An 18,787-nucleotide genomic window follows, 5' to 3' on the forward strand; every position below is an offset into this window, starting at 1 on the left:
TAAATGTCTTTGAATAATTTGGCTTTGTGAATCATAATCCACAGGTTAGTTATGAAAGTCTGTAAGAAAATCATGTGAGGCGTAAACCAATGATCTCCCCACCTCTCGGAGATGCAGCAGGGATAATATGGCCTCTAGGCTAGCGGCCTCTGCTTGGCACTGCTGAGTTGCTCTGCGGCTCTGGGCCAGGCACAGCTCCTGGTTCGTGGTCAGAGCGCGCAGGTCTTCCAGTTCCTTGCGCAGAGGAACCAGCTCCCTGCACTCAGCGCTGCGCTCCGTCAGCTGCCTCCGGAGGTCTGAGCTCCGCCGCCCGGCATCCTCCAGCTGGGCCTGAAGGTCTGAATACCCAGCGGCAGAAGTCTTTGCCTGCCTCACGTCCTCCTTTAGCTGGCTGCAAGGCCCGTGAAGAAGGAAGTCATGGTAATCATGAAGAAAAACGCAAAACTCCCGATAAGAGCAAAGCTCGCGGAGTTAACGTGCAAACCTGATCGTATGACTCCGATCTGCCTTTTCTCTCTCCAGCGCAGTACACTTCTGTTCCAAATCTTCTTTTTCTCGATCACACTCAATCAGACTGTCTTTTAATTTGATTTCATTCTCCATCACCTACAAGGCACACACACTGTTTTAACTGTTTTAATTGCCCTGATGGCCAAAGAAGAGTCGATGTCACCTTGAGTTTGGATAAGTGTGAGGATAAGCGGTTCACAGAATGGATGGATGGTATTAGTGTGATGTCTACATTCTTTTTTGAATTTCATGAAAATGTGGCGGCTCGCAAGATGAAGAAATCATTTGACGAATTTTGATTCACCTTTTCTATAGTCATATGTTTAAATAAAACATTCAGCTTTAACTATTTTTTATTTGTTTGTTTTTTTAAAATATTGTGTTATCTTTCAACATGTTTACTTGTTTTTAATTTTAGTATGAGAATAAAAAATGTAGAGAAGGCAACAAATGGGCCTAGGGGCAGACTTTGGATAACCCTGCTGTAAAACCTTATCCTGTTTTTTACATACCGAATACAATGAGACTGCCAAATTCGAACACCCTAAAGCTAAACATTGTACAATTTAGAAAGTAAATAACAAATACGCCTTAAAAAGTCACAAGACAACTTATGTCTAACTGTTATTGCGAGAATCTAATGAGACTAAGGGGGATTAACTCCTCAAGTGTGTTTTTATTCCTCTTTGGGTTACAATCATAAAAGGTTCAAATGAAGAATTGCTGTAAAGTTAATAGAGTTTTTATGATGGCAGCAGTTTCACCCTGCAACGCTTTATTTCCACGGACAACCTTAGAGCTTCCGCTGTATCCCACTAGAAAATATACCTTTTGAAATTTAATGGTAACGGTGGCTTTGTACTCTTTGAAAGCTTCTTTGAGTTTCTCTGCATTTTCGAGGGCTTGGTTTCTTTGTTGCTCCGACCTGTTAGAAATTGGACAAAACAGATAGAATGCTGTACAAATATACACACTCTACATCGTTTTTTTAAATTACGTAACAAATTAACTGGATCTCCAGCACAATTACATTCAACCTAATGCTGAAACTGTGAAATATAATAAAATAGAATTGTATAATAAAATTGCATGCAAAACTATTCCATCCAAGCTCTGGTAAAGGCTCTGTTACCTTTTGGCCAAAGCGGTCTTGTTTGCAAGCTCTTCTCTGAGAGCGCTTAGTTTCTCCTTCAGAGTTGTTATCATGATGTCACCGTGAGCCGCTTCCTCCTGGCAACGCTCTGCCCTCAGCTCTGCTGCCCTAAGAAACAAAAAGACAGACTGGCGTTTAGGATATTCACAAGGTAGACATGACAGGAATAGAGTCCACAGCTATAACACGATATGAAACACTAAGTTAAAAGATAAAAAAAAACATTTGTGAAACTGTTTTTAATGAGCCCTCAAATACACTTTATTTAGATGTAACTGTTGATACTAGACAAATATGTCAATTCACATTGTTGGTAACTTGAAAAATACACTCCATGCTCTAATTAATCTTAGATTATAGCATAGACTTGGAAAACAATGAGGAAAAAAAAATGGACGCTTCCCCTCTAAAAATAAATATCCTAAGGTGCCAGAAGGAATATGTATACATATTCCTATAATGTAATTATAATTACATTTATTATGACTGACAAGGTATGTCATTTGTAAAGCTGACATTCATTGTGTTCAGTGTGATACAGTCCAGAGGAAAATTAGGTACATATTTTAACACTCACTCATGAAAAGTATTATGGATTGGAAAAAAATGAAGAATTTATACATAGTGTTTTATTCTGTGTGGTATGCAACAAAAATATACAGCAGTGTAAATTGGATGATGAGGGATTTAAATCAGTATAATAAACTTGATTTAAGAAAAAAAAAAAAAAAAACCAACATGGTGTGCCTTGCTTATTCCAAGTGGAACAAAGAACAGCAACTTAGCTGTACCCTGAAAGAGGAAATCAACCCAAACATATTTTTTTTCAAGAAAATGTTCTATGCGGGCCCACTCTTTGAAACACGGCATTCTGATTAATATTGCTTTTGTGGGATATGAGTTAAGCAGCAAAATCCACCCCTTTTTAGCCATCGCAGGGGGCGGCCATTTTGTCACCTCTGTCGACTAAAAATGACATCACAAATGCTCAGGGCTCAGGAAACGACCAATTACGGCTCAGCTTCAGAAAACAGGTCAGCCGTGATTGGTCGTTACCTGAGCCCTGAGTAGTTGTGATGTCATTTTCAGTCGACAGAAGTGACATGACAATGGCCAACCCCAGAAATGGCTAAAAACGGAGGGATTAACTCTTATTCCACAAACGCAATATTTATCAGAATGCCTTGTTTCAACTAGGGGGGCTGCATAGAACATATCCTTGAAAAAAATATGTTTAGGTTGATTTCCTCTTTCAGGGTACTATTGTTGTATACTGAGTCAGTCTAATATATTATAGACAACTTCTCCCATCTATTTTCTACACTGTTCCCTGTGACCCTAATAAGGACAAGTGTTATGGAAAAAGCTAGAGAGCATTACAAAATGCTTTAGAACAAATAAAGGACTCTCCCCTGATAAAAGCCTTATGCCTAATAGACACCTGGTATTTTATCCAGTTGAGTAAAAGTAAACAGCAGTCATTAAACTAGAGTACAACAGCTATTCATTGTGAGCAAACAGATAGAATCGACAATACAGCAGCATGGTTAATATTTTTATAGGTTTTGCCACCTGGCCTTGCAAATGGGCATTTAATACATAGAATTAATCCTTCAAAATCCCCCTATCAGGTTACATAAACAACCACTTGACATATACTGTAACTACAATGTCAAGTGGGACAATATCGTGAACATGTCATGTCATGTCATGTCATCTTCCAAACCGCTTATCCTATATAGGGTCGCGGTGAGTTGCTGGAGCCTATCCCAGCCGTCAATGGGCGAAGGCAGACTACACCCCGAACTGGTCGCCAGCCAGTCGCAGGGAACACATAGACACTGTCACTGAGCGGGAATTGATCCCACGCTGCCCGCACACAACTCAGGCGTGTGTACCACTACACTATCAGCGGACTTAATATCGTGAACACGTCATTACTTACTTTAGTTCTTTGGCTTTGGTCTCCACTTCTGTTTCAAGATGCAAAATTTGCTCATTCATCACCGTTAGATTGTTAGCGGGCTGTCCCCTGGAGCATCGCAGGTGGCTCTGAAAAAGAAAATGTCCATTATTACACATTAAGTTGTGCGATATAACAATATATATCACAGATAAGATATGTAACATCTACCGTTGGAGATAACAGTATATTGCTTATATCATGTTTTTTGTTTGTTTTGGGGCAAATTGTACACATAAATAAATATCACATGACTTGAAGAGATGCTTGCACCAGATTTAGCAGAAAGATCATTTCCATCTGTAGTCCATCTATGGTTTGTTGTTGTTGCTACGAAAGAAATGCTGTCGGGTTTTTTTTTTCCCTCCACTAAATAATATGCTTGCACTGATCGGGGGACTCATTTTTTTCATTCACTTCATTTAAAGCTCAGCACACAGAGCCAACATGGCATCTATCGATTACCCTTATCGTTATCCATATCACACAACTCAAATTACATTTGCCTCTACATCCAGCATGTAATGAATTAGCAATATCCACTGAAGACATGAGATCCAAACAGCTTATTTGTTTTACTTTCAACAAAAACTGTATGAACAAAACAGATACACAATTTAAAAAATGGACAAATTAAATACTGTCTTTATAGGCTGTTTTACCTGAGAGCTGGAGGATAGGAGTTCATACGGTGTAGCATCCAGGTCACTGATGAATTGAACATCCTGCATGGCAAGACGTGCATTTTCTTGGCGCGCGTAACCCATTTTTCGCTTCACAGAAACAGGCTCCATCTCATGGACGGCATGAAGCGGACTGGATAAGGATGGACATAAGTGTGAATTAAAGATGTTTTTCTGTGGTTTGGAGGATACAGGATTATTTGATGCACCAGTTACTATTTGTATTCAATGTAGTGATTCCTAACACTGTGCAGTAAGAAATTATCTGGGGGGGAAAGTGTACCAGAAATGATCAAGTTTCACTTAATAGGTCAGAAAAGTAATATTAGAAATAACGCATCTATATTCAGCAATTAATCGTTGCAAAGTACCGTGAAAGGCAGAACAGTTAAATGCTCTTCCACTAGATGGCAAAAGGTATGTGACCCGTGTATCCACTCTTTTGCCATTCAACAGAAGAAATTGTGTTCCACTAAACAGGCCCAGACTTGAGATGAGATCATTAGTTCTGTAGTGTTCCGCGAGATTTTTCCTGTGTAAAATATTTGACCTCGCTCAATCAAGGTTGGGAAACACTGGTACAGAGAGAAAGACTGTGTGGTCTAAGGTTAGTGGTTTGAAGAGGATGACTTAAGACTACACTCAATCTTAAATCATAAATGGAATCAAAACAACATATCCAATCCAAGTCTCGAACAATGGCAATTAGATACGACATTCATGCAATTTAATACAGTACACAAACACAGCAGTGAATTAATGGGTATGTATCGTGGACTCACCCTGTTGCTGCCCTCCACGTCTGGGCAGATCAAGTGTCTATTAGAACTTCGTCATTGACATTCTGCACAATAATTGGTTACATGCAACGAGGTATGTGACCAACAACTTTTACAGCGGTCGGCTTTAATGGTATTTGTTGAACACTTTTAAGAACAAAGGATAAATGACTGTGAACATACTGTGTAGCATGTTAGCAAGCTAAATGTAAACAACGATGGTTACTAATCAACAGGTGGCTAGCCGAGAGTTGTGACAACGCTCTGTTAAAAGTAAAAGCAATCATGCAACCATCTTGGCCATGTTAAAAAAAAAAGTTAAAAGAAAACAAAACACTAATTTGAATTCAAGTTCTCATTCTGTCGATGTCTTGGCATAAGCCACCAAAACTTGAACGAGTTGTCCCCCCCCCCCCATCTTTTTTCAAAAATCAGTTCGTGATTGGTTGGAGCCAAAGAATAATACAAAATGATTGGTAGAAATGTCTGATACTCACACAAGCCGCGGAAGAATGAAATAGCCAATCGTAAGCGTGGAAGAGGAGCGTAAATGAATGTAGCAATGGCGATGGTAATGTTGCATTCGAGGACGGTGGGAAGCCTGACTACTGCGACCTCAGACCAGGATAAGTACACCGGAACGCCACTTTGAACGAGTTGCGAAGTCAGAAAAAAAGGACCCCGACTTCACCGACCGGCCGGCTTTACATTGACATTGACACTGGTTGACTAAGTTTTGTTTCCATGTAACTATTTGGCTATACCGAGAGTGGAAAGAAATCACAGTAAAAACTAAACTAAATATGGTTCACAGAAGTAAACTGAAATCACTGAAAACCATTTTTCAAGGAGGCGAACCTATTAACTGCAGAAAACAGTCCAGTATAAGAATCGCTGATGCAACACTTTATTTTTTTTATCAAACAAGGAAAAACTCAATAGGTCCTTAAAGATTTAAATCACACCACTTAATATATGTATTTAGTTGTCAAAAAGTTTGGGTGGAGCCAAAAATTAAACACAATGTATGTATGTATCTTTTAGAATGGCCTAAATACGTACAAAGAGTCTGCTGAACAACACATTTTGTTGTTAAGTATATAATATAGAGGGACGTTATAACTCTGCAAACACTGTACAAAAATAAATGTTATCCAAGTCGACACAAAGGTTCATGGTGCAACATCAGTGGCAAAACAAATCTTCCCCTTATTCTCTCCCAGATGGCAAGTTTAACAGGCTACATTCCATGGGGAAAATGTAGTTTTATACTCAGCTGGTATGAAATTGACAAGCATATTAATTGATCTTAAAATAAAACATCTTTGAATGCCTACAGGTGCAGTGCATTGAACAGTTTTATGCATAACTGAGGGCTTGTTGTAAACATTCCAAGCGACAACAAAAAAAAAAATACCAAAAGAGATACAATTATGCCAAAGCATCATATATACAACAAACTGTAAGATATGTTTGCATGTATTATATTCACAGTGAACTGCACTGAACCAGTAGGCTTTACAGAAAGCTTCATAACACTCCAGTCTAAACTGAAAAGGTACATGTTACATTAGCCAAATAGCATAATTGCCCAAGTCATTTTTAATGACAATACCAATATGCTTGCAAAAAAACAAAAAGAAAAGAAAACAATACGCTTGCAAAAAAACAAAGAAAATATCTTAATCTCCGTCAGTTTTGCAGGTGACGGTAATTCAGAAGTGAAGCAACTGGACTCTTCAGGTTTGTTGAATGTGTTGTCATTTTACCTTCTTTTCTGAAAAACGACTTGTGACAATTATGCTATAAGGATAAGGAAATAATGCTCCGATTATAAGCCGGGTGTACAGTCAAGACACCTTTATGAAGGACCAAGAGTGCCAAAATTAAATACATGTGTCATGAAGTACAGTATTTATTTCTATATTTATTCATTTCAATGCATTTATTGAAATGTTTATTTCAATATAATTTTTTTTCAAAATGTATTCATTTCAATGTATATTTATTTCAATATATTATTTCAGTATACATTCATTTCAATATTTCAAAATGAGAAATAAATATTGAAATAATTGTGTTTTGAAAAAATAAGTATTGAAATGTACATATTTATCAAAATAAATATTGACATAAATACTGAAATAAATATTTCATAACATGTATTTGACTATTTAATTTGTGCACTCTCGTCCTCCATACACCACATCCAGTCTAGGAGGCAGTGACGCCCTCCCACTGCACAAGGTACTGCACCTTGCCGTCCAAGGTGACCCTTCGAGCCAGGACTTTGTACTTCTCGCCGCAAGCCAGCCTTCCCGCCGCTCCGAAATAGGTGCTGATTGAGCTCTTGAGGTGAGACAGCTGGCTGTTGGGGTCCATGCCGTGAACTATGTCTGAAGAGTGCAGTCCCGGAAGTGGAGTCCCACCTTCCACGCTGGAAGGGTTCGGGTCTGCTGGGCTGTGGGGGAGGATCTGAGGGTCGGGGGGAGGCAAGGCCCGTCGTGGCCGCCCGCGTTTTCTTTTTAAAGGTGGAGGGGAAAGAGGCATGGTGGAAGTCGTCGACTGGGTCTTGCTGGAGCTGCACAGGCTGTGGGGTTGTTGGATAGAATAACAGAAGTTTAGTTTGACTAATATTTAAATCAGTGTTTCCCCAGCCCTTTTGAGCTGCTGGGCAAAATAGAGACTTTAAGGACTGCACTTTTAGTGAAATCTCAACAATTTAACCACCTGGTCTGTTTTTGTCCATATTTCGTAACTAACACTAAAGATGTGACTCTTTAGTCACAGCTGGTCACAAATATTCAAGTCAGTCAAGTGCTGTGCATGTACATCTGAAAAAGCTAATGCTAGTTGAAGAACAGACTAAATCCTCAGGTAAGTTGTCAATATATAGATTCACCAAACACCCTCATGTAAAGAGTGAAAACAAACAATAGAACCTAGTGTCCCACTTTGACGAAACGAGGACGAGTGAAGGTCGATCGACAACCTTATAATTGAGGAAATTAATGGTCAAAGTCGACCGTAATTATGTCAAAATGTAAAACCATCCAGCTAGTACAACTCTTCATCCTACAGACACACAACAGCAAATTCCTTTTCTTCATCTTTCCACACACCCCAGCCCCCAACGCCCTCACCCACTCGCAAATCACTTGGACACCTTAAATGCCTCACGGACAGTCAGAATTTATAGCACTCTAGAAAAAAAAAAAAAAAAAAAAAGCATCAGTAACATTATAGGAAAGCATTCCCTCTTCCTGTGTTTCAAAATAATAGTAATGTAATGAGTAGTGACCCTGCTGTTGTGTTTCTACAATTTTCGACTGTCTGTGAGGCAGTGAAGGTGCCTTAATTTGACTGAATGAATGAGGCGGGAGGGGGTGGGGAGACTGGTGGTGTGGTTAAAACAAAAGTGGCCCATCCCTGAGGCTAAAGGTTGCATAGCTGGCTTACCTGGACGGCCTTGAGAGGCTAGTTGAGGTAGTTTCTGTGGTGCTCAGGGCGCCAATAGACTCCACATCTGAGGTTCGAGATGACAGTAAGGACCGGTCACTCCTGGATCGTCACGGAAAAGAGACGAGAAAACAGAGACAGAAATGCAAAATTTGGACAGATGAGTCACTCAAGTATTCATCATTGAACTCATTGTGCAACTGCTTCCGACAATGCATTTAAAAGGCCGTCACTGTAATTTGCAGCATATTTCCTTACTTGACAGAAGAAAAGCGATCCAGTGAGTGGGATTCTAGTGGTGTGGGCTTTCTTAGTTCCTGTTAAATGATCAAATAAAGTTGTCATTTCTGGTACTCAAAGTTTTCCTCCAAGAGGTACTTACACCAGTACAATAAAGAAATACTCATCTGAGTAAAACTATGTGCACACCCAGTTCCCGCCCACTAAAACACACAAATGTACACACCTGGGACAGGAGTTCACTGGAACATCTGCGTTTGGCCTGCCGTTCCAGTGAACGGGTTGCTTGCTTCGTCTTTTTGGACTTCTTCTGTGTCCTGCAAGTAATAACAGTTTAGTTCAACATTTAAGCGAGTTCCTGAAAGAGTGACACAGGAAGCTGCCCCAAGGTTCAATGCAAGATTAAATACGGATTTGTTCCTGAATGTTGCAAAGCTACTCTAGAAGATATTAGAACAATCAAAAAGGAAAGCGGGTAGAGAGACTCGGCACGACTTAATTACTAAGCAACTGTGATACATATACTCAACAGAAACTTCTTCACGGTGGATTCATTTTTTATCTGCGACTTTATAAAAAGTGACCACTTCGTAGCATTCCTTATGTCTTCTTGTTTTTGTTGCCTACATCACATCCTCTTCTACGGTTTGCAGCTTTGTCCATTTGGTAGCAGCCGAAAGACAGCTGCTACTACTCAGAAACTCAAATTACAGTTGTGCCGATGATTTGAATTTGAAACTGTTAATACAAACACAGTTCATTTTTAAATCGTTTAATCACTAGATGACCTCCGACGATATTGTTAACATCAGATCTATTTAAAAACATACACTCTTAGCATCTTACCTCATGTCAGATGGCGCTTTGCTTGAGTTGACAGTGATCCCATGTGAGGGGTGCTCCATCAGTCTGCTGGCTGGATGCTCTCCACTGGGGGGAGTGGGAGGAAATCGAACCCTCAGCCCAAACAAGTGCTTTTTCTTCTTTACCTCTTTTCCAGACATGAATCTAGCAAAGACAGAAACGGAAGATTTACTTTTAGGCCCTTTTCAGTGTTGGAAATGTAGGCCATATAACAAAAATATATTATAGCACATGACAAGAACCTACTTGGTTGTGTTGCTGTTTAATGCCTCAAGAACACACGTAAATCGCATTGATCTTGGAGTACTGGCAAGCTGTTGAGATTACACCAAAGAGAAGAAAAACCAACAGCTGTCAGTCAAAAAAAGGTTGACATACAATTTAACCAGACTTAAATACCAAAATACTCTACAGTAATAGAAAAGCATCATTAATAAAAATGTTCACAGGCAGTTAAACTGATCAAGGACATTTTAGAATTATGCACATTAGATCAGGTTTCACCCTTACCTCGCCAAGCTGCAGCAACTCCCAGTTGTTGTTAATATAGGCCATCAGGTCCATCTCGGAATCAAAGTACTTCTTCTTGTGGATCATTGTCAGGTTGTACAGGCTCAGGTGTGTCACATCCTCCCTGCAGCATTTTGGTACCAGTAGTTAGGCAGCTTTCTATCATATGTGTTTCATACAGGAAAAACACCCTTGTGAAATTATTTACCAGCTGAGGTCTAACATTTAATGTAAGAAGCGGTGACCAGTGACCACATTTTCTTGCTCATTAAAACAAAAACAAAAAAACTAAAATGGCACTCTAGATGTCGAAGACAAAAATAATAATGCTTGATAATAGTAATGGTTACTATAATACTCTAAGGTAAAGAAAGGCAGGAAATAGACATTTGCATGTAGTTATGTTGACGCACATCCAAGCAATTATCAATTCCATTTTGGGAGTTGAGTTTGAGGCTTTGCCTTTACAACCAGTAGATGGCAAGAAAGCAAAAGGATTTGTTTGTACTACCATGAAGCAGTAGCTTACCATCCCAGAGGCAGACGGCTCAGATACTCAGGTCCACCGTTGCAAACGGAGCAAATGAAAAGATAAAATCTTAAAGGAAAGGGAAAAACAAATAATCAGGATTAATATATTTCAAATCAGTTGATATCGGTAATTATTTAAAATATAAATAAAAATAATTACATGGATTAACTCATCCAATTCATCCATCATCCAATCCTACTCACGGGCGTGCTGGAGCCTATCCCAGCTGTCTTTGGGCAGTAGGCGGGGGACACCCCGAATTGGTTGCCAGCCAATTGCAGGGCACACAGAGACAAACATTCACACTCAGAATCACATCTAGGGGCAATTTAGAGTGTCCAATCAACCTCCCATGCATGTTTGTGGAACGTGGGAGGAAACCGGAGCACCCGGAGAAAACCCACGCAGGCACGGAGAGAACATGCAAACTCTGTTAAGAAAATACTGCCTTATCACCTGTCTCCATAGAGCATTGGCATCGGTAAACAACGGAGGCAGGCTTCATGGAACCACTGCTCGCAACTATTGCACTGCAGCATCTTCAGGTACCAGCTACACATACACGAGACGACAAAGGGAGAAGTTAATTGGTCGAGGGGTCCTGCTCTGACGAATGACATTTTTTCCATCTTGTGAGATCACTCACTTTCCTGGTCCTCCGCAGTAGCAGTAGCACTGTTGCATGTTGGTCCGGTGCTCTTCATCCCACACCAGTTGCTCCGGGGCGTATGGGAAGGACAGCTCCATGGATTGTGTATCCTCCTGCTTCAAAAAACTAAATGTTAAACTATTCGCCTGGCTTCCATGATTTTGTGATTGATTGTACTTGAATAGTGACTGAACGCATTAGGTTTGGGTATTACAGTGTTCCAGCACCAATATTGCAGTTCATCATTCGCAGTCCCGCTATATCACAAATTTTAAGGCTATTTTGAAGTTTTAACCGAATACAGTACATACGGGCAAGTCTGAACTTGGATTCAACGCGCCTTCAGTGTAGTGGCACGCTGTGCTATAATATGCCAGGCCGGAGTGATCTCTACAAGAGAGCTGCAGCGTAATTAATTGTATGTTAAAATAGCACTTATTTGAAGGATTATAATTACAAGTTTTATGCTAATTTCCGTTAAGCCATCTATGGTGTTACATGTTAGCATTACGATAGCAGACTTGCGTTAGATGAGATTGAGTGGCTTTGTTAAACGTTTTGTGTTTAAACTTGCGATGATGTTTCATTTATTTTTCTATTGTGTTAATTTTACTGAAAACTTCAACTAGGAGTGACAAAGAACTTGAAGCAAGCATGGTCTCGCCTTATTTGGAGAACAGGCACCAAGGAGTACTTTGAAAAGTGTGTTTTAATAAGCGAAACTTGGTTTAAATACATTTGAATGTTTTAAAGCATGAGGGAGGGGTAAAACGATAATAAAACATTTTTTTTATATGAGTCTTTCTATATTGCGGATTTTTAACTATTGCTATGGAAAGTATGCCCAATAATAAATGTGGCTCACTGTCCCTTAAATTAAAAACTAGCTGCACCTTTGGGAAAGAAGTGAGTTGACATTCAGAGCAAAGCCATTTGTCGTCTGAGTCAATGACAGCAGCATCAATGATGGGCGAGTGGCACAGCTGATGGTAGCCTGAGTCACGACAAGCACATTGGAGTTATTAAAGGGGAGGGGGCGGGGGAAAACACCAACCAGTTCATTCCAATGTAAGGCATACCTTGCCCACACTTGTCACAAATGACAATCTCATTGGGCTCCTCGGAGGTTTCATCCTGACATATGGAGCACACAATGTCATCGTACTCTTCTTCGTCCTCATCTTCGTCTCCTAAAAAAAAAAAACACACAAATACCGGTACGTGAAGCCAAAGAACATTTGCCCAAAACTTTGGATAACATGTTAACAAGATTTGTCGACTGATCACGACGACATCGACAATCAAATTCGTTCTTATCATTGTGGGTAAAGTAGTCTAAGTGCTATCTTGTGTTGGCAACAGAGTCCAAAGATTACGCCGCATTTCACCAAATATACTCAATGCAATGCAAACCTGCCTTTCATGGCAGCAAGACGGGGATGCTCAACCCTTAAAAAAAAAAAAAAAAAGGAAGCAAGTTGTGGCTTATGCCTGATTTCATTTCTGACATAGGCACAGTCATGTCTGGAAGCTAGCTGTAGTTAGCATACACATCTTACAGTGGGTGTTTGATGTAACATTGTAACACAATGTCCTATTTGGTATGGTAACTTATCGTAGCGTCTATTATGGATTAAGGAACTAGTCAGTGAACTCACATTTATTACCAACCAAAACAGTGTTACCTATTAAAAACTAAAATCGGCTAACTCGACTAAGTCGACCGCAAAAATTGGTCCTCAAAAATGTCTGCCTCAGTACTGTAATTAATCATTTTAGAACCATATTCGCAACACGCGCAATATTTGGCCACTTTTACTGCACAGACATTTGTTGCTGATGGTCCAAAAGATGCTCAATGTTTGGGGTCGGTTTCAGACACGTAAGGACAAAACTAAAGTTTTACGTAATTACTGAAGCAGAGCTGGTGAAGCTTGGAGAGGGAAACACGGGAACGTGTACAGTACGTGTGATGACGAGCTGGCCAGCCGGTCGGCAGATGCGTACTACTAGAAGTAATAACTCAGTTTTGGTGCTTTTTCAGTAAACTAGCACTGAACAAGCTTAAGCCTCATTACAGTACCTCTCAAAAGCTTCCCCAACTAACTTAGCTTAGCGTACTCTATCAACACATTGCTCAGCAGTGATTAAGTGTGAGTGTGAAGTAACATGATTATTGTGGGAAACAAAAAGTGCAGATGGATAGCTACTCATGTTGTATACTTCAAAGTGCAGAACTAATTTGCTCCTGCTCACCAGTCTGAATATCTTTCCAGAGAACCCAAGATTTGGATCGATCCTCAAACACCACAAAGCATCGCTGTTTGTCCCGATCGATCTGCAAGAGTCAAGAAAAATAATTCAATCAATTCAGTCTTCCTTTCTTTTCCTTGTTTAGGGGAGAATTTGACCAAAATGCTCAGGAAAGAATTAAGTCAAATTCCAGATTAGATGTTCAGAGTAAACAAACATGGCGGAGCAAGAGGAGGCAGTGGTTTGTTTTTAGCAGGAAAAAAAGTGACAAAAAGAAAAGGCGTTGGTCAAAGGAGTGGAGATTGCGCCAGCATGGACTTTCTGTTGTGCCATGAGTCATGACTGTTTTGATTTTGTATTCCCCACCTTGCTTCCTCAACGCCTCGTCACCTCGCTTTGATTGCACGGCACTGTCAACAGGCTGCGTGCTCGTTTGTCACACACAGTGAGAAGTCGGGCCAAAACAATCCAACATGTTGAATGTCCCCAATTTGAGATCGGATTGTCCCAAACGACCGTCGGTAGTGGTTGAGATCAGTCTGACCACACCAAACGCGGCAGACCTATCTTAGCTATTACGATAATCGGAGCTACTTTTTTGGAGAACTGTTCACTATCTGCTGTATTCCCAAACATGTGGTATCATTTTGTTTTTTTGCAGTCTCAAGTGCCAAAATGAGGGAGCGAGCTGAATGCAGGCTTAAAAAGTCATTTATAAAGCAAATAATGCTAGTTAAGTTAGATGGCCATTAACGTGGCAAAGCAAACATCTAGACTTGGATATTTATTTATTTAATTTCCAGGAAGGGTTTAACCTGACCCGAGTCACAGATGACCTCCGTCTTCAAACAGACAGAATTGGAACGACCGGATGTAATTTTTTACAAACACACATGCCAGACACTGACTGAAAAGTTGGCTACATGCAGTGTCGAGTCCTGTCCTTGTTAGTGTTCGTTTTATTTTATTTTTATATTTGGGTGTTTGTCTCATTCAATAAACAACTGAGAGTGCATTGCCGACTGTGGCTCTCATTGCCCGCATGCCAGGCAGTACAGTAACTTCATTTTGTTTTCCACTTCATTTGAGCAGCGTCGTATCTGAAGCAGCACAGCAAAAATAAATACATGTCTCGTAACTTGGAGAAACTCAGGAGTTGGGACACTCGTAAGTCAAGGTACCAATGTCCTTCCTTGCGCACTAACCTTAGCGATTGTCCCCAAGTAGATCAAGCCATCTGACCAGCGGGCCAAGACATCCTGTCCCTCAGTGAACCTGCCTTGTTCCCCATAGGCCACCCTCTCTCGGCTTGTGGGGGACAAGGGAGCAGCCTGCTGCCCTGAGGAGTGGGATCGCTGATGGACGGACAGATGACTTAGAACGCCCGAGTCTCTGGGGGATGGACAGGACATAGGGGGACATGTGGAGTGGCAGAAACATTAGCAATAGGAACATTTGGGAGCTTTGAAGGGTTTATAAGCAGTTTCATTTCCTAAAATATAAAGGTAAAGGACAATTACAAATTTCTCTTTAATACAATAATATTCCCACAGTTCAAGTGTCTATGGTAAGTCTAGTAGTAGAACTATACTAGTATAGAACACCGACATTGGCTTGTATCGATTCCTGAGGTTCGTCCACATCACTCCAATTCTGCCATCTTAGCACTGAAAAAACAGCAATGAACTAATACAATACAAAAATACCATAAGTGAATTGAATCCAATGTCCTCAAACCTTTGAGCTGTGCATTTCCTATAAAACATGAGTTTTTCTTCCTGTTTTGACCATTCTTGTGCTTTATTTTTCAACCATCGTGTGACATCACAGTCATATGGTGGAGGTTGATATTTCAAACAATATTGGTTTTGGTTCTGTGCCTACATATAAAATGGAAACTTGTTTTGTATTGATATTTAAAGAGTTAAGACAATCAATATTAGGTTCAATGTATAATATCATATTTGGGGTTTAATTGGGGAAGTCTCATTATACTTTAACCTGAGGTTTTGACTGTTAAGTATCGACTGTGCGTACTTTTGTTCAAAACATAGCGTTCTTGATTCGTTTCTTACGTTGGTGTCCATTCGGGAATGTCCCTTTGTTTGAGACGCTGTGCTCAACCACATGTTAAACATGATAACTCGCCAGCTAGAGGTGACACTGAGGAAACAAAATTCGTCTTCTTTTGGGGTTGTAACTGCAGCAGAGTCGAAGTGTTTACTAATTAATCCACGAAGCGAAGTCTTTAGCCAGGCCACCAGACCAGTCGGACCCAGTCCCACACCCCCACATCAAAGGAAAACATGACAACAATACCTCATTCGGGCACCTCCGCTTCTACAGCTTACGGGAGTAAACAAAGTCAACGTTCGAGTGTGGCTCTCGTGCTTCTCGGTTAGCCTGGGATTGTTCCAGCAAACGAGAGCGGGCCAAACGTGTCGACTTTGCGTCTTTCTCAGAAAATAACAAACGGTTCATTTACCCCGAGCATGTTCGCCATTTTGGTTTCCCGCTGACGGCTCGGCTAGTGCATTGTGGGAATGGAAGCGCTTCAACGGCCGCCTCGCTTCCTCATCCGTTTGCATTTTTCTTCGGAGTCACTCGAAAATCATTAGTGGACATGTGGCCACGTTTTTGCATTTTGGCAGTTGTCATGAACTGCTATATGTTTGATAATTAAAATGTGTCATGGTGTACCTATTTAGTTCTGCATGTACTAACTCGTTTCATTATTTCTTTATTTTTGTATTTATTTATTGACATTTGTTTATTTCATCCATCCATTATCTACACCGCTTATCCCCACAGGGGGTGCTGGATCCTATCCCAGCTGTCTTCGGGGAGTAGGCGTCGACACCCCAAATTGGTCGCCAGCCAATCGCAGGGCAATTTGTTTCTTTTTATATTTATTATTTTGAGAGTTGTGAATTTTTCACATCCTTACATATTTATGTTGATTTCATTTGGGCACTCACACTTGTTCACCTGTCCATCAGGAAATAATTTTATCTGTCATTCTCTTCCATCAAATTCAGTGGGCGGGCACTGAAGCGCTTACTTTCGGCCAGGGGCGTGAAAAGGTGGGGAGGGGGCGAGGATCGCAGCCCCCTGCCCCCCAACAACGAAAAAAATGTAAATCGTCAGCAAAACGTCTTTTGCCAGGCCATCAAATATCTGTAAAGTAATGGAGAAAATGGTTAATGAAAGAATAACTAAACTGTTAACAAAAACCTATTTAGAAAAAAGAGGATAGGCTATGTTACAAAGTGCAAAAGTGGATTCAGATGAAGAGGAAATACTATGGATCCAGCTTTATGTTTAGAGTATGAAATTAAACAAGCGTAGACTGAAAAAAACAAAGTTATGTGCAGTTTACCTAGAGGGGGCTTACAATATGTTGTGGGGAGAAGAATTATTAATAGATTTAGTAGTTTGGGAATTAAAGGTCATATACATGGATGAAGAATCTTTTTTTAGAAAGAAAGGGATTATTCAAGTGAATATAGGAAAGACAAATAAGGACATTTGGTATACAAAATGGAACAACTCAAGGTACTATAATCAGCCTTTTGATTTTTTCAATGATTAATGATGTGTTTATGGAATTAAAGAGTGGAATTGTTGTTGTTGTGTGTGTGTTATTCCTTGATGTATCAGTTGCTATGGAGGTGTAGGCCTGATGTCTCAGAATATAAACGTGGGGTTGGTGACACATTGTCACTACATCAAGCTTTCTACATTCCTTCAGAACCTTCAGACGCTTATTTGGGCAGCCATTTGGCCATATATCTGGGACCTCTGCAGGGTGGCCAACATGGACAACCCAAGTAAAAGTGGTGTCATTCTGCACCTGTCACCAAGCCACTTCACTTCCCCCTTTTTTCCTCACCTCGTTCCTTCCCCAGTTCCTGTATTTCCGGTCCCTCGTGTCTCTTGTGCACCCCAACCTCTATGGTGGCAGGCTGATGAGGCAGGCCCCCTTCCCGGTTCCTCTGCAGCACCAGGTGTCATGTTTGGTCTGTTTCGGTTTTGTTAGTTTGATGTTTTGCTTTGTGTCTGTCTCGTCATGATTGTGTCCACCTGCGTGCTAACCAATCAGCTCCTTCATACACTCTGTGTCTTGTCCAGGTGTTCCTCGTTGTCCCCAACTTGTCTGTATTTAGTTCTCCGCTTTCTTTCAGTCCTTGTTGGTTCGTTTTGGTTTGTCTTGTCATAATTCTAGTGTTTGTTTTTGGTTTGGTATTATACCAGCACCTTGTTTGCCTTTTGTTTTAAATTAAATACTATATATTACACACCATTTTGCCTCCTGCGTTTGGGTTCTCCTCCATGAAAACCTGACATGAGGCCCCATAAACTATCCATCCATTATCGATGCCGCTTATCCTCACTTGGGTCGTGGGGCGTACTGGAGCCTATCCCAGCTGTCTTTGGGCAGTGGGCGGGGGACATCCTGAAATGGTTTGCAGCCAATCGCAGGGCACACAGAGACAAACATCCGCACTCACAATCACACCTAGGGGCAATTTAGACAATCCAATCAACTTACCATGCTGGTTTTTGGAATGTGGGAGGAAACCGGAGTACCCGGAGAAAACCCGCGCAGGCACAGGGAGAACATGCAAGCTCCACACAGGGAGGCCGGAACCGGGATCGAACCCACGACCTCTGAACTGTGAGGCGGACGTGCTAACCAGTCGACTACCGTGCCGCCTCCGCCGTAAACTAGTGATGGCAAAATGAAGCCCCATAAAGCAGTCAAGCCCTGCAGGGAAATACCGGTACACACACACGTAGGTGCTTCAAGATGATTCATTTCCTCGACTACGCCATCGTGTGGACAGAAATGTTTATAACATGCTTGGTGTTTGCAATAAAACGGTGGAGTGTAAATCATGCTCCAAATACAAAAAGTAAAAAGAGTGTTTTAACATGAATTGTTCTGTTACTTTGTTTATGTTTGTGCTTATGCAAGAAGTGAAAATGTGAAATAAGGAGGTAAAATAAAGTGTTCATTTTTATTTAAAAACAATATTTTTTCCCAAAGTTTTTAGACTCTGGCGGTTTTCTTTTTTTTGCAGAGAATTTCATCCGCTTGAAAAAAAAATCTTTCACATGGAACTGATGAAGCACGGGTGCATAGATATGAGATCGCAAGTTTGTATAGATTTCGAAGCATTTCACTGTCG

General features: G+C 40.7%; 2 protein-coding genes across 6 annotated transcripts in view; both read right to left on the reverse strand.

Annotated features, from left to right (window-relative positions):
• Nucleotides 1-5,681, reverse strand: part of ccdc18 (coiled-coil domain containing 18) — a 28,046-nt gene extending 22,365 nt beyond the window's left edge. For 2 of the 3 annotated variants that reach the window (XR_015088306.1, XM_086042545.1), the window contains exons 1-7: nt 5,092-5,479; nt 4,289-4,442; nt 3,609-3,715; nt 1,643-1,771; nt 1,339-1,435; nt 485-606; nt 103-391 (exon numbers count right to left, since the gene is read on the reverse strand). Coding sequence is in view for 2 of the 3 variants with exons in the window: in XM_086042545.1 (XP_085898671.1) it covers nt 103-391; nt 485-606; nt 1,339-1,435; nt 1,643-1,771; nt 3,609-3,715; nt 4,289-4,420 (876 nt within the window). In the remaining variant the exon portion in view is untranslated. Of the gene's footprint in view, nt 1-102; nt 392-484; nt 607-1,338; nt 1,436-1,642; nt 1,772-3,608; nt 3,716-4,288; nt 4,443-5,091; nt 5,480-5,585 lie in introns of those variants that run through there. The other variant, XM_086042544.1, reaches the window with a different exon arrangement.
• Nucleotides 5,682-5,979: 298 nt separating this feature from the next.
• Nucleotides 5,980-17,663, reverse strand: mtf2 (metal response element binding transcription factor 2). Of its 3 annotated transcripts, none has more exons than XM_086043993.1 (15): nt 17,488-17,663; nt 14,801-14,987; nt 13,599-13,680; nt 12,422-12,532; nt 12,236-12,336; nt 11,340-11,455; nt 11,150-11,245; nt 10,691-10,759; nt 10,162-10,285; nt 9,898-9,965; nt 9,634-9,795; nt 9,014-9,104; nt 8,806-8,864; nt 8,548-8,649; nt 5,980-7,678 (listed from the first exon to the last, which is right to left on the reverse strand). In XM_086043993.1, exons 1-15 carry the CDS (start codon nt 17,607-17,609, stop codon nt 7,303-7,305), a joined length of 1,866 nt encoding a protein of 621 aa, XP_085900119.1. In that variant the 5' UTR covers nt 17,610-17,663; the 3' UTR covers nt 5,980-7,302. The 3 variants fall into 3 exon arrangements, with proteins under 3 accessions (XP_085900119.1, XP_085900118.1, XP_085900120.1); XM_086043992.1 differs by having other exon boundaries at nt 11,340-11,458; XM_086043994.1 differs by lacking the exon at nt 17,488-17,663 and adding an exon at nt 15,915-16,160 and having other exon boundaries at nt 11,340-11,458.
• Between the last annotated feature and the right edge of the window lie 1,124 nt (nt 17,664-18,787).

Source organism: Filicampus tigris, chromosome 10 (assembly GCF_054856515.1).
Source record: "Filicampus tigris isolate MCC_2025a chromosome 10, RoL_Ftig_1.0, whole genome shotgun sequence".
NCBI lineage: Eukaryota > Metazoa > Chordata > Actinopteri > Syngnathiformes > Syngnathidae > Filicampus > Filicampus tigris.

Coding starts and splice junctions, on each gene's coding strand:
- mtf2 (XM_086043992.1), bottom strand. CDS start 17,609: ATGACACCTGGTGCTGCAGAGGAACCGGGAAGGGGGCCTGCCTCATCA. Junction 10,286..10,690: donor AGCCGTCTGCCTCTGGGATG/GTAAGCTACTGC, acceptor AAAATGCTGCAG/GGAGGATGTGACACACCTGA. Junction 9,966..10,161: donor AGTTGCTGCAGCTTGGCGAG/GTAAGGGTGAAA, acceptor TAATCTCAACAG/CTTGCCAGTACTCCAAGATC.